The 15275-nt window shown below is 53.3% G+C and overlaps 1 protein-coding gene across 1 annotated transcript in view; it reads right to left on the bottom strand.

Moving 5' to 3' along the window:
* SIPA1L2 (signal induced proliferation associated 1 like 2) overlaps window positions 1-15275 on the bottom strand; it is a 105274-nt gene that overhangs the window by 21927 nt on the left and 68072 nt on the right. Inside the window, exons 14-17 of the mRNA XM_027770859.1 lie at window positions 13306-13694; window positions 10426-10650; window positions 5928-6081; window positions 3570-3789 (exon numbers count right to left, since the gene is read on the bottom strand). Of these exons, the coding sequence (XP_027626660.1) occupies window positions 3570-3789; window positions 5928-6081; window positions 10426-10650; window positions 13306-13694 (988 nt within the window). The remainder of the gene's footprint in view (window positions 1-3569; window positions 3790-5927; window positions 6082-10425; window positions 10651-13305; window positions 13695-15275) is intronic.

Here is a 15275-nt window from a genome sequence, read left to right as displayed (position 1 = left end):
GGGGGGGGGGGCAGCACCTGCCCACGAGATCACAGGAAATGGGTGTGGATCATCACGGGAGTTACAGCCCGACTGGGTTTAAGACTGTCTCATGAGGCTGGATTAAAGTTGGGTCTCAGGAGAAGAAAGTGCCTATGACAGGTTCAAATCTGGGACTTTGAAAAGCTAAACATACTTAAAAGAGAAGCCTGTGACTATAATTATTCCTTGTGGGAAAGTGCAGATTAGGTCTCCTGTATTCACGGTGAAGAGAGGGACTTGCGGGCCCTGTCCTCGCTACCCTCACTCCAAAAACCGAACGTGATCTGAACGGGTCTCAGATCGGAGGCTTCCTCGGAAAGCTCTGGGTTCAATGTCCAGAGGAAGAACGTGGGAGCCTTCAGAGGTTTCTGCCCAACTCTACCAGCTATTGAAAACCATCCAGTGCCGGGAGATGTGGCGGAGCCACCCCCTCCAAGTTTCGGCAAGAAGTTAGATCTCTCTGAGAAAACGAGACAAGCCAAAAACACCAAGTAGGCCTCATTTCTTGCTCAAAGGTTTCTGGCCACGAGCAACCCCATTCTAGCTTTCTGTGCTATTCTAGTCTCAGGTTGTCTCACTATCTTCAGGAGCGAAAGTTTCTCAGATGACATATACAGAACAAGCAGAAAGCAAAGGTGACGAAAATCTGCCCCGAGCAGACAAGAAAGTAACCCCAGAGGCGACCCCAGAGGCGACGGTGCAGCCGAGGGCCAGGAACCAGTGTGCTGCAAACACCTGGAGCTGGAGCTCCCGCCCCGGGGGCAGGGGTGTGCCAGCAGGGGTCTGCTGGGGGGCGGACACGGTGCAGTCGCCGCCACTTCCTGTTGATGCACTAAAACCAGAGCCCTCTCTGAGTAGTCCTCAAGTACCCAAATAGGGGGGACGCACTGCTGAGTCGGGGGAGTCAGAGAACAGAAATGACCAGGCAGCTGTCACTGTCTCCCCCTAGACAAGGAGGCGGTTTTTGGCTAGGACAGTGACTAAGCAGTGTACCTCACCCGCGTCCCTATTGTGCCTTCACACTCTGAAAAAGGAAACGCTCCAGGACACACAAGAGATGAACTGTGGTACGTCCATACAACGGAATATTACTCGGCACGACAAAGGAACGGGCTCTCAAGCCATGAGAAGACACGAAGGAGCCTCACACGCCTACCCCTAAGGGAGGAAGCCTGACGAGGTCACGGAAGAGACGTGCCGTGAGAACGCCGGGCACGGATTCCCTTTGCTCACATCAAAGCAAACTCAGACTTTGACTCCGTTTTTCCCAGAACTTTTTGAAGTCCTGTGTGTGTCTGTAACACTGTGGAAAAGGCAAAGCCTGGAGACCATAAGGAGATGAGAGGTTCGAGGCTGCCAACGGGCAGGGGGCAGCAGGCGGAGCACAGGGAGCTTCAGGGGCGGGGGAGTTCCCGATGCGGAACCGGGTCCTCCTTTACAGGCGCACCTCTGTCCCCTTCCACGCCACCAAGAGTAGTCTCCAGGTCCACTGTGGCCTGCAAGACGACGACGTGTCAATGTGCGTTCATCAGCTGTGACAAATGTCCACTGTGCTGGGAGACGGCATGTGTGTAGGGCCACACAAGAAATATTATACTTTCCACTTGGCTTTTTGCTGTGAACCTAAAACTGCCCTAAAAATAATTTCAAAAAATGAAGCTATAGGGGACCAGCGGGTGGCGTGGTGGTTGTGGGGCTGGATGCTCCCACATGACCAACCATGGTTCACGTCCCAGACCTGGCGACTTGCTTTCTCACCTTCCCCCCTGCCCCCTGTTTGTATGTGTGTCTCTCTCAGGTCAGATTAAAAATAAATGAATGAATAAAGTTAAATAAATCATTCTTTTTTTAAAAATGAAGCTATAGGAGAAAAAGAGAGAGAGAGAGAGAGAATCTACACGTTCACATGAAAGCAAAAGAAGGGGTGGACATGCAAGAGCCACGCTGACCCTCACACCAGGGCTCACTACGACCCTCCGGCCGCCCGGGCGAGCGGATGCCGTTTGCAGGCACAGAGCTGTTAGGAGGGTATTAACGTCGCCCATTTACAAAAAAGGGCAGACACTTGGTGAAATATTGGGGAGCAGAACCTGTCGGACCTTTCACAGGGTGGAAAGGAGCTTCAGCCTCAGTGAACAGACTCATTGTAGCAGGAGGATATTAGGTTACTTGAAGAAATAGAGTAAGCATTTTATGAGACAAGGTTCATTTCTAATTATGCTAATGCTAAACATCAGAAACATCATTAAGGCTTTTATTTCATTTAGCTGGGACTTCCATGCTCTAAAGATAATGCTTTCCCTGCCAATGAATATATTTCTGATCAAATTCCTATTCTTTCTGTACAACAAGAATTAACTGTGAAAATGGAAAAACTGACAAAGGTACCCAAAAAAGCCCCTAAGAATTGCTACACTAAAAAGAACTGGCAAATCACAGAACTTTAGGACTTGAAGAAAGTCCTCTAGAAATGATCAGGCCAACCTGTGAGGGGTAAATGGAAGAGTATGCTGGGACCGGGGACACCAGACAGGCACGGAGAGCCAGGCCTGACACTGGGGCCTCCGTCACCGCTACCTTCTGAGCCCGGTGTGAGTCAGCAAGCGAGGCCAGAGGCCACGGTCTCCCCTGCCCGCTGCCATCAGGACAGCCCGCCCTGCGTGCCGGTTTTTCAAACAAACAAATCAGACTTCAGACATTTTTTGCTTTCTAGACATAGCTGAGATACGGTATAGAAATAACTATCTGATTTGATAAAAAGGTATAGTGTTTTTAAAGACTTTTGCCATAGGGTGCAAGAAGAGACAGAAAGTGAGAAATCGTTCCCTAGGGTGGGATGGCCATGCCCAAATCCCTTCTCCTCCATCCTCTTCCTAGGATTTTGGGCACACACATGCCTGGCGTGAGTTTCAAGCTGCCAGTTTGGGACTCGAACTTGGCCATGTGGGATCCAGCTCCTTAACCTCCACGCCACCTGCTGGCCCTCTTACGGGTTTTTAACGTCCTTCAGAATGGGCAGTGTCTGACTCTTTGCAAAATATCCACTGTAGGGCTTTTACTATTTGAAAATTAAAGAAAAGAAAAAGGAAACACACTGCTGAATGGCGTATAATGTTTAACAATCAACAGCAAACCCCCAACCGCACTGGAGAGCCCACCGAGGCAATCAGCCCGCCCTCGAGCTGGCAGGGCCGGGCCCACTTACTTCTCAGGCTGCCGACGCTGGGTGTGGGGTGGGTGCGCGCATGAGTTTCAAGCTGCCAGTTTGGGACTCGAACTTGGCCATGTGGGATCCAGCTCCTTAACCTCCACGCCACCTGCTGGCCCTCTTACGGGTTTTTAACGTCCTTCAGAATGGGCAGTGTCTGACTCTTTGCAAAATATCCACTGTAGGGCTTTTACTATTTGAAAATTAAAGAAAAGAAAAAGGAAACACACTGCTGAATGGCGTATAATGTTTAACAATCAACAGCAAACCCCCAACCGCACTGGAGAGCCCACCGAGGCAATCAGCCCGCCCTCGAGCTGGCAGGGCCGGGCCCACTTACTTCTCAGGCTGCCGACGCTGGGTGTGGGGTGGGTGCGCGGAGGCAGCGTGCTGCGGTAGGGCGGGGTGGTGCTGAACAGGATGTCGTTGGGCAGGGCCTGGTCCAGGACTGAGCTCCGGGAGCCGCCGAACGAGGACCCCCTCCGGTTGCTGCACACGCTCTCGTCGGAGAGAGTACGGTACAGGGACCGCCGTGGAGACAGGTTCCCATAGAACGAAAACTAGGGTGTGAACAAGAAGGGAGGGCAGACATTAAACACTGACAGCCAGAGCCCAGCAACCGGCGGGGCGTGCTCATGTACTGCTCTGACAGCCCCTCGGGGACGCGGAGCCAGGTGGCAGGCCACAGCGGCGGGCACAGGGGGGCTTCAGTGCGGTTATTGGATTCTAAACGTTTTCCTCCTCTGACATTCTGTGAAAGCGTACCCTGAATTAGACATGCCCAGCTTTATTAATTCTGAAATGTTAAGTGGAACCTCCATAACCTTAAAGCAGTGACAGCTCCTGGAAATATATACGGTTTCCATTTCAGGAGACAGCTATTCCAAAGCACACACAGTGCTGGCTTGATTTTAATTAGAAATGACTACATTTTAATATTAGGCAATTTCTGTACCAATCAACTGCATGTGTGGGTCAATCTGATCTAAATAATAATAAAACTAATTTTGAAGACTGCAGCACTCTAAGCCATTCAAACGGGATCAAGAAAAATTGTATCAGTCCAGTAAAAGCTGATCATTCAGTTAAAAGTATCGAGAGTCTGAATTATAATGTGTTGAAAACTGAGTTAAAGTAATAGATCATAACCAGATTTAAAGGAGCCATTAAAATTACTACGTGCTGACTGTCAGGCAGGGTAAGGAAAATTCTTACTAGAGAAATAACAGAATAGCGAAGCAAAACTAAAAAGAATCTGAATTCTCAACTACTTCTGTTGCATCATGAACCACAGTCCTCCTACTTAAACAATAGTAAACGCCCGAATAGTCACATCAAACAGATATAGAAACGGCTATTTCCACGTGTGAATGCAGAACGCGGCTAAAAATATCTCCATTGTGTGTGTTCCTTCCACTCCGGCACGGCTTTCCAGCTCTGAATGGTAACTGGAATGTGTGGGAACCACAGATCTCCGCTACGGAAAGAAGGTGATTCGTCTTAGGAGGAAAAAACACGTCAAGAAGTTCATTCCTGAGAAAAGAAAAGCTATTTGCACTGCATACAACAGCCGGCCTCAGCCCCGCTCACACAGAGCACATACGTGCGCAGACACGAGTTATGAGAACAGTTCTTTCGGATGGCATTCTTAAGGCAGTCCCTCTTCCTGGGACCAGCAGGTTCTCAGAGCATGGTTACAAGGATCAGATTAAAGCAGTTCGAGGCTGCATCTGGTTAGTGTAGTGCCTAGGACACGGTTACGTTCGCTGCAGCACTGTCTCACTACAGGGAGGCAGAAGCCCCCGCCTTGCCGTGGGTCCCTGTCACTGTCAGTATGGTGACACCTGACTTCTTTCTCCTTTCCATTCACACAAGGGGAGCGCTGGAGCAGAAGGCAAAGTGTGTTCGTAACTCTGGGCCAAAAGCGTGAACTCCATGTTTTACTACGAGGGGCCTCAGTTACTACAGAAAGGGAACTGGGCTAAATTTGCATTATTTAACAACATGCTGAAGAGATTGTAATAATAATGAAGTGAAAAGGAATAGCAATAAGCAATCTACCACGATCAAAGGGCAACACATGGTGAATGCGGAATGCCACCAATGTGGGCCGCTTCCGAGGTCTGAGCACAGCCCTCCCTGGCGACCTCGGTGCACCTGAACTTGGCAGACTGCAGGCAGCGCCCCTGCACGTGCGGCCTGCAGGCAGGGTCCTGTCGAAGCACAGTCTGCTTCTGGAGCAGGCTCATGTCAGAGGAAGGCCAGCGTGGAGCAGAGGCTACGGCCAGAGCAAAGCTAGGGTGGGAACGAAATGGCCAGCTCACAGCCCCAGCTGGCTCAGGGCCTGCAGGGCTCTCCAGGGAATCCCGCACCTTCATGCTAATGCTGTATTCGGCTACTACCCTCCCCTTCTTCCAGCTGAGGGTGAGAAGCCAACTCGCCTGCACAAAGTCGCGAGTGATTCATTGTTAGCGGTGGCTGGAGGCTGAGCTGGCCTGACTTCGGAAAGACCCGCACAGCCTCTGCCAGGCTCTCCCTGCCTATGGCTCGGGTGAAACTGGAAACAGCCACCCCCACATTGAGCACAGGCTGGATCTCCAGAGACGAGTGTGGAAGGTTTTGGAAACCCTCAGGTTTCTTTCTTAGACATTTTTTTTTAGTGTTTCCGGTAACTACAAAGCCTCACAAAGTCGCACACCTTCCTTCTCCCCTCCTCCATTAAGGGGCTGTCGGGAAGCATCAGTTTCAGAAAGTCTTCCTTGGACAGGACGTGCTGGGCTTCTGTGACGGCGTCTCCCGGCACTGCCTGAAGCTGAGGCGGCGGGGCCAGGACATCCATCTCGCTGTACATCCTGGAGAAATGAACCAGACTGAGATTAGTAGTGGCCGCCGACCCGCGCAGGGCCTGCAGGAGCAGGAAAGAAGCCTCGTGCCCTGTTTCGACAAGTGCGAGCACACACTCACACGCTTCCTAATGACCACGTCCGTCCGCTTCGCCACCTTGCTCCAGCCTCCCGCGCCCCTTCATGCTTGTGAAAGCGGCCTGACCACTAGCTCGGATTTCTGAATAATTCAGAAACAAATCAGACCCCCAAAGCCCAGGACGAGAAAAATATGGCCAGCCAACTTCTAAATTAAGGCTGTTTCCTCTTTGCTAATCTGAGTCAGAAAGCCCAGTTTCAATCATTCGTCAGCAATTATCATTTGTCTTTGGAGGCAACCTTTGTGCCTCTCAGAAACCTCAGTCTCTCTGGAGGCGGGACAGCCAGGCCCCATCACACCTGGGGACAGAGAGTCACCTACAGGGGCCTGGAGTTTGGAGTAATCAATCCAGGCATGTGCCAAGCATGTTTTATTATCAGCAATTTCACAAAGCTGTTTGGATAAATAAAGCAGCTGTCTCCCTCAATTATCAGTATATGAAAATGTATTTATGGACAACAAAAGGCTGCCCTGCTCAATTACTGTTTTCAGCGCCTTCCCAGGGAGAAAGCCGAAGCGTCAATTCCAAAGGTTCCCTCTGAGAACACACCCTGGCAGGCACACTCCCGGGCCCAGTGGCACGTGGGCTTGCCACGGGACCTGTAACAGGAATATTCTAGGAATCCAGGCTCCACGCAGGAGCTGCAGATGATGGCCTGCGAGTCGCTGCTGTCTGCACCGAGAGGACTCTGGTTTCCTCAGCAAGGCCACCTTGTCACAGCATGACAGCTCGCTGGGAAACTGCTAGAATAAGAAAGATTCACAGACATGCTTGCAATTAGGAAAGACTTTTCTGAAAACCCTGGTGGCTTCTCTTTGTTCAGAGGTAGGACAGGTTTCCCCGCCCCTTTCAGCTCCCTTAGCACAAACAACATGGATGACACCAACAACGGCTGAGACCCGCAAGGCTTCTGGCCTGTGGATGGCCTGGCTGAGAGCGCCCTCCAGGGCGGGCCAGCCGGGAGGGTAGCGGGGAGCTGTACCAGCAGCCGCCCGGGAGGGCAGCAGTTTTATGAAGAGCACATCCAGGAAGTGCCCCAATTCTGACCCCGAGCCTCAGGGAGGGCTTTGGGAAAGGCACGGGAAAGAGCCCTAGGTCCCATCAGCACCTGCACAGATAAAAGGTCACCTGTAGCTAGGAAGACGACACTGTGCTGCTGCGTCCCCGACCCCGTGTGTCTGAGTAAAGGTCACCAGTCTTCGCTGCTAAACGAGCAATCATTTAAAAAGTAGCCAACGGCATGTCCAATATGCTCCCAGAGTCCACTCTGTGCCAGGCCCTGGGAGTGCAGAGGTGAGCAGGATGGGCTCCCTGGGACCTGCGGGGTGTGTGTGTGTGTGTGTGTGTGTGTGTGTGTGTGTGTGTGTGTGTGTGTGTGTGTGTGTGTGTGTGTGTGTGTGTGTGTGTGTGTGTGTGTGTGTGTGTGTGTGTGTGTGTGTGTGCGCGTGTGTGTGTACATGTGTGTGTACGCGCGTGTGCCGTGCTATGTGTGTGTGCGCACGTGTGTGTGGCGTGCAGAGCAGGCCGGGATGAGCAATCATGTGGGCAAGTCCGTGTGGAAGGGCTGGGTACAGGTGCAGAGAGGAGCTGGTCGGAGGCGCTGGCCCGGGAACTCGGGAAGGGCACAGCGCGTGAACGCAGGACGGTGGGGGCCGAGACGGAGGGCTCGCTGGCTGGTGTTGCTATAAACGCACGATCGTGCTCTTCCCAGAAATAGCGAGGGGTGCTGCCATCAGCAGTCTCAGAGCTCTGAGTCCCTCTGGGAGAGACCGGACTTTCTGCTCTGCGCTCAGTGAGACCCTGAATTCCCTCGTTCCCAGGGCTACAAACATGCCGGCTCCGCTGGTGTCCTGAGCATGGCTCTTGGCGATCTGGTACATGTCCTGTAAAGCCTCAACTCCAGCTGGCATGCTCACAGAGAATGTCCTTGCCCAGGGACAGCTGGTGCTGCGGGACTTGGCCTGGGACGCCCGCCAGGCCAACTGATGAGCCCAAGCTGAGCGTGAGCCCCGAGTCCCAGCCTCAGCCTCGTGTGATGGCGGCTCTGAGCTTGAGTCCTCCCCATCAAATGAGGGTTGAGAATGAGAATTCCAACGCCCTTCCCTCCCAGGGTTGCTGGGAACATGCCTAGGGGCCACCACATGTCCCCTGCCACACGGGGGTCAGAGCCTGAGATGAGGGACTCGGCAGGGAGACGTCCCAGTTCCCTCCCAACACGCGTGCAAACTGCTCCCGTTAGGATCCTGACGCTCCTGCCGTGGCTGAGTGTGTGTGGGAGCCGCCAAGCCTGCAGGTGGGGATGCCCAGGCCCGGATGGGTGAGACCGTCCCAGTGGGCATCCTTCACTCCCAGACACGCCCGTGTCTTTCTAGCGAACACAGCACTTACGGCGGTGTGCGAGATGCTTCCAAAAGCATTTCACTGAACTTACAAGACGGCTTGGAGTGAAGTTCTAGGAAGCACTCCGCGCTGTGAGCTAAGTGGGAGTGCCGCCGTGTCACCCTGCCCCGTGCTGCTGCAATGAAGGTGCGGCTGGCTCTACACAACGCCTCTGAGGCCAGTCTGCAGTTACTGACCTGGCTTTTTCACAGTTTGCATTCAGTACTGGCATTAACAATCGTTCTTTCTTTCTTTCTTTCTTTTTGTTTTGTTAGACGGTGCGAGCACTCACCAGAGACAGAGACCCCGGGAGAGGGAGAGTGACAAAGCACACCCATGGGGCCTGGTCGTGCTGCAACCCTCTCTCCTCCATCTCGCCCTTCTTTCGGGACTCTGGGCCCACAGGCAAACATTCCCAGCCTGCTTCTCAAGTCACCAGCTCCAAGATTCAGATGTAGTCAGCCGTGAGGGATCCAGCTGTCCTAACCACCAGGCCATGGAGTCGGCCCTAAAATAGCTTTTAATTGAGAAAGCACTATGAGAGCCAGACTGACATGAACTTGTTTAATTAATTCATCTGTTTACTTATTTATTTATTTATTGTCATAGGGTGCATGTGCTCTCTGGAGACAGAGAGAGAGGGAAAGTAAGAAAGCACTCCCTAGGGAGAAGGCCAAGCCCCAGCTCCTTCTCCTCCGTTCTCCTCTTGGGATTCCGAACATCCATGCACAAGAATCTGGCATGTTTTTTAAGCTGTCAGGTCTGGGACTCAAACTGCAGAGTCAGCCGTGGGGGTGGAGGTACAGTGCCTTAACCACCACACCACCTGCTGGCCCAATACAGGCTCATTTTTCAAAAAGACTATTTAATTAATTAATTATTTTCAAAATTTTGCTATAAAGCACGTGCACTCATGAGAGAGAAAGAGAGAAAGTGAGAAAGTGAGTCACCAGGTCCAGGACTTGAACCATAGTCGGTCGCGTGGGAGTCCAGCACCTTAATCTCCATACCACCTGCTGGCCATTACAGCCTCAGTTTTTAAGAGCAAAAAGAGACAAGAGTTCAGGGACCAGCTTAAAATCCAGACAATCCCTCTGAAGGGTCCCCACAGCCCTTGCACATGGTGGGTGCACCCTGCCCCAGGCCTGATGATCCTGCAGGAAGGCATAGAACATGCCGGCCCTTCCTGGTGACAGGGTTTGCTCAGTAAGAGTGCCCAGAGCTGAAGGGCGCAGCCGCCTGCTCAGGGTCTACACCACTGACCTCCGTCTGCTCCAGGGGGGGTGGCAAGCTCGAGCGGGCCGAGAGGCGGGTTGTCGGCATGGCTCTTTCTTCTCTGTGTTTCAGTGGATGCAAAGCCCCCACAGACACCTAATAACTAGAAGGGAAATCTGAGGGCTACGACAGTGGGCCAGCTCCTCGCCCTGCACGGTGTCACAGCCGCGGCAACTCCAAGGGGCTGCTGGCGCTGCGGGAGCCGAACTCCCCACCCCACTCATGTACAGACTAAGTGCAGGGAGCTCTGCGAACACGAGAACCAAGAACACAGATTTCATTTTTCTTTTATTTCTTTTCTTTTCTGAGGTTTTTGCCGTCGGGTGCATGCACTCACCAAGAGAGACAGAGAGGGGAAGTGAGAAATCATCCCCAGGGTGGGATGGGGGTGAACTAAAGAGACGCAAAAACTTTTAACGAGAAATATAAATGGCAACATTTAAGGGGTTTTAAAAAAGATGTTTTAGATTACTGTGTTTTGGACAATATAGCTCCCTTGGTGGGGGGCACTTGCTTGGTGACTCCCCGAAATGCCATGTGGCCGAGTACGCGCCCTTACCCGGCACAGTCGCCCACGTCGGGCTCCTCGGGCGGCGGGCTGCCCTCCACTTTCTTCCAGCCGATGACGAACTTGCTCACGGCGCCCTGCCTGTGGTAGGCCTTGGACGTGGGCCCAGGGCCCTGCTGGCTGCTGCTGTGAGGCACGATGTAGACTTTGGATGTATCCAGAGAGCCGCTCGCCTTGGGGCAGTGAGCCGAGGGGCTTCCTGAGCGGTGAGAGCCACTGGGGAGAGAAGACAAAGCCGTGACCGGTCGATCTGGTTTTGGCAGTGCCGCCTGCGCCCATCAGCCCACGTGGCTTCGTTTGTGCGAGGTCGGTGGGATGCGGGTGCAGCCTCTTCCACTCAGGCCACTCAGGCCAGCACATTCCGTGGCTGGAGGATGCTACATCTCTGTCGGGGGCACCTGGTAGAAAACTGGACCATGCAGTCAACTGACCCTCTGAGAGAGAGCTCGCAGGGTGAGCACACACCAGGAGTGTGCTCAGTCTCACCGTCACCAAGGAAGCGCCCACGTAGATGTGACTGCACACTGACAGGGGGTGTCCCACGACACCCAGAGGCCGGGGTCCACCAGGACCTGGAGCGACGGGTCCTGTCCTGCTGCTGGTGGCATTCCCTGTGAGGAGGTGCCCCTGCAGAGCCCCTGAGCCAGCGATTCGGCGTCCAGGCGTCTCCACTCAAACCCCTGCCCACGTGCAGCTGGGAACAGACCAGCGGTGACGGAGACGTCGACCTTAATAACCTGCGCTGGTGGGGACTGACTCTTCGCCGGGGGAGGACATTCAGTTGGTAAATAGGAACAGATACCCGGGCTGCTCTACGAACGAAGGAACCCAAACCACAGACACCTTGGGTAATCTCACCGACAAATGAAAGAAGCAAAAACAATAATCGCAAATCCATTGCTCAGCAACGTTTGCAGAATGGCAAACCACGCCGCATGGTGTCCAGAAAAGCACAAAGAGAACGAGGGGATGGTTATGGCCGAAGCCAGCCGGGGCTCCTCCCTCACGGACAGGGGCTGTGCTTGTGGGGGACACATGGCATCAGACAGACTGTCCCCGCTTTCAGCTGCTCGCTGACCTGAGGGGGTTCGCTTAATTTCCACACGGAACCTGAGAACACTGACCACGCTGAGGGCCACATCCCCCGCGGACGGACTAAGCAAAGCAGCGGGCGAGAGTCCCTCCCCCAGGAGCACGAAGCTGAAGCCCGAGCTGGCGGACCACTGAAGACCGCACAACCCAGCTCACGCTGAGCTGCCACACTGCGCTGGTGTGGGCACTGCACTCCTGAAATCACCTGATGTTCGGTTTTGAAGATGTACAGCGAATCGGACCTTACGTATACCCATTTGTTTTATAAGAGGTGCTTTCTACAACTTAGACTTGATTGCATAAGGTTTTTATCTCGACAGTAAACTATTTAAAGTTAACTCGAGGCACACGTGCACCGGGCAGGGCTGACAGCCGTCCCGTGTGCTCTGCTGGCCAAGTGTCCTTCCCTTCAACACGGCAACTGAGGCAAGCCCTGCAGACCCTGCCCTGCCTCCTGCACAGGCTAGAGGTGACAGAAGAAGCATTAACAAGCATTAACGGTCATTTAATGACCGAATTCCACCCTGAGCAGACGCCTACGGAAGTTGACACGAGTAGAGGCAGTCAGGTGGTAGAGAACTCCACTCCCTCAACACGTGCTGTTCCCTCGACAGCTGTGCACGCATGCCACCGAACACGGCGGAGAAAGGTAACATCAATCAGAAAGTCGATCTGGCATCGGCAGACACTTACTAATAGTCTAACGCATTAAATTAGTGAGCACTTAGCGTATCCGAGAAAATCACTGTAAAGGCCTATAAATATCCCTACTCTGCTATAAATGGGTGTGCTCCGAAAGTAATTTCTAGAGAACTTTTACTTCATAGTAAGATAAAACCCTATCTGTGATGCCAATTATGTTGGTTTAAAAAGGTGTCATCATGTCGGTTGTTTGACAAATCTTCTAAAGTATGAATAAGATATTAGAAGGTTATATAATCTCAAGGTGGGTTTTATCATATGGTCAGTTTTTAACTGTTCCAGAAATTAAGCCAGGAATAATTTAGGGAACCAAATTCATGGTCAATCCTTAAACCCTATTTTAGTTATTCGGTGTCAGACCATTAACGTGAAGAGGTAAAAAGTATTTTTCACATGCTCTCTGGCTGCTCGCACGTCTTCCTTACGGCAGCATCTTTGATCGGACCAATATACAGTGTATTCAAAACAGGGAAATTATTTTGGTATGACACACAATGCCTGCATGTACTAATAAACAAAGCAGCAGGGGTACCTCCTTTGAGAATAACCCCTGCACCTCTGCTCCCATTGCCCCTCAGACGGAAGGTAGCTCAAGGCAGGCATTCGGAGCTACTGCTGTGCAGGCTCCACTGCCCCTGCTCCTGGGCCAACTATTCTCTGGTTTCCTTCTGGGGAGGCGGTTACATTCACCAGTCCTCAGCTGCGTGGACCGCCCCCGCCCCAGGGGAGAGCCCTGGCCCTCCACGGCACTCCAACCACAGTGCTCAGAGCCAAGGATGTGTGAGGAGATATGGGGGGTCGTGGCCTCTGAGGGGGCAGGGACCCATCCCTTGTGCAGAAATCAGAAAAGACCCACTTTCTTCCTGGGGACGGGGGCCTACAGGTGGCAACGCTGTTGTAGGTCAAGGGGGAGGCCAAGGTTTCGGAGGCTGTCGTGGAGCCCAGGGATGGAAGGGGCCTGGGCTTGGACAGCACCACCCGACCGTTGGGTCAGGTACACCGGACATTGACAGATCTGAGACCATGCACTTCCTGTGAAGCCAGGCAGGGGCCGCCCACGGCCTGGAGGAGGCTCACCTGGAATGGGACGAGATCTCGCTGAGGTCGCCCAGGCTGCCGTCGGCAGTGCCGCTGGCGGAGATGGCGGCTGCGTAGCCGTGCATGGTGTACATCTTGGAGGGCTCGTCGTCAGGCCCAGAGACATCGGAGGCATCGGCCCACTGCTCGGCCCGACTGTGCGTCAGGGCCCTGCAGCCCGCCAGGTGCACGGGGCCCAGCAGGGCAGCGGGCATGCACGGGGCCGTGTCGATGCCACTGTCGGTCGACGCCCCTTTGATGTAGGTCAGACCCAGCAGCTCGGGGTCCATCAGGTCCCCTGAGCCGAAGTGCTTGTCGTCGCTGTTGCTGGAGGTGTTGCTGGACAGCGTGTTGCTGCTGGAGTGGCTGGAGCAGCTCTTCTCCCCGGCCTGGGCAGAGGGAAGCAGAGGTCGCAGGACGGGCCAGACTCCAGCCCTGCCCCGGCGCGAAGGCTGTGGACAGGAGGCCTCGCCCAAAGCCCTTCCACAAACTCTGCAGTGCAGTCAGAGACAGCGTCCTTTAGAAAATACCCTGGTTTGATGTGGAAGGCCCTAACTGGAAATCCCTCTTGTCCTTTATCTTAAGCTAAAGGGGTACGTTTTCCTGACGTCTCTGTTCAATGATTGGTGCATGAAGCATAAAACTAGAGCCGGTCTAACCAACAAGAGAACAACAGATGAACCGGGGAGGAACACGGAAAGTGAGAAAGAGAAGTGAGCAGCCACTTATCAAGAAAACCCTTCTGTGACAACCCAGTGGGCCAGCTCTGAGCGTGGGGAGACCCAGCGTGGAGTCATGGCAGCAGGACCTCTGGCGAGTCTTTGGTCCTCTCTGAGCTTGCAACGCTGAGTGTGTGAGTGTGTGATGCCGCGGCAGGCCCTGGGGAGCCCACACGCAGAGCACGGCACACACAGGCTCTCTCTCAGTCATGCCTCAGGGTTAAACAGCCGGACTCTCCTTAGAGTAGACAGGAATGGAGGACGGTCAGTGCTTTGGGGTTCCCTGGGAGACAGAATAAATGTGTCCATCTGTCCACCAGCCTCACGCAGACACGACCCCTTGCCATAGCCTGGGGGAACCATGACCTGAGGCCCCAGCAAAGGCTTTTGGAACCCGAGAAGGAGGTCTGGTTAATTTTGTGGTTGTTTTTGTTTGTTTTCTATCAAAGGGTGCGGTGCGTACATTTGCCAGAGAGACAGAGATGAAGATAGTGAAAAATCAACCCCAGGGAGGATGGCCACACTGCCATCTTTTCTTCTCCACTTTTCTCTTGGGATTCTGGGCACACATACATGTGCCCAGTATGATTTTTCAAGCTACCAGGTCCAGGACTTAAACCACAGTCAGCCATATGGGAGTCCAGCGTCTTAACCACCTGCTGGGCCAGCCCTGGTGAGTTTATTCTTTCTTTCTTTCTTTCTTTCTTTCTTTCTTTCTTTCTTTCTTTCTTTCTTTCTTTCTTTCTTTCTTTCTTTCTTTTTGGTGGGGGGAGAAGTTTTTGCCATAGGGCGTGTGTGCTCGCCAGACAGAGAGAGACAGAGAGACAGAAAGCTAGAAATCACCCCCCAGGGTGATCCCTACTCCTCCATTCTCCTCTCGGGATCTTGGGCATGCACGCACACGTGCCCAACGTGAGTTTTAAGCCACCGGGTCCGGGATGCGAACCATGGTCGACTACGTGGGAATCCAGCGACATAGCCATTACGCCAACTGCTGGGCCAGCCCTGGTTAGTTTTAAAGTGGGTTGCCGTCCCACTTTCACTCTGTTGTGTCAGATCCTTAAGCCAATGCCCACGAATTTTCCACTGCACATGGATATTCTTGAGCCTGTGCCCACATTGCCCTGCACCCTGCCCTAAACCACCTAGAGAGAGTTGTAAGGAGTTTAAATGGACACGAGAAGGTGGACTCAACCAAGGCCGGGCCTCGGCTAAGGGGAGAAATGTCACGCCTGCCGGCCGATGGCCCAC

The sequence above is a fragment of the Tupaia chinensis genome, unplaced genomic scaffold, assembly GCF_000334495.1.
Source record: "Tupaia chinensis unplaced genomic scaffold, TupChi_1.0 Scaffold000161_1, whole genome shotgun sequence".
Taxonomy (NCBI): Eukaryota; Metazoa; Chordata; class Mammalia; order Scandentia; family Tupaiidae; genus Tupaia; species Tupaia belangeri.
Note: the sequence above shows the minus strand (reverse complement) of the source record. Positions and strands in the feature narration are given on the sequence as shown.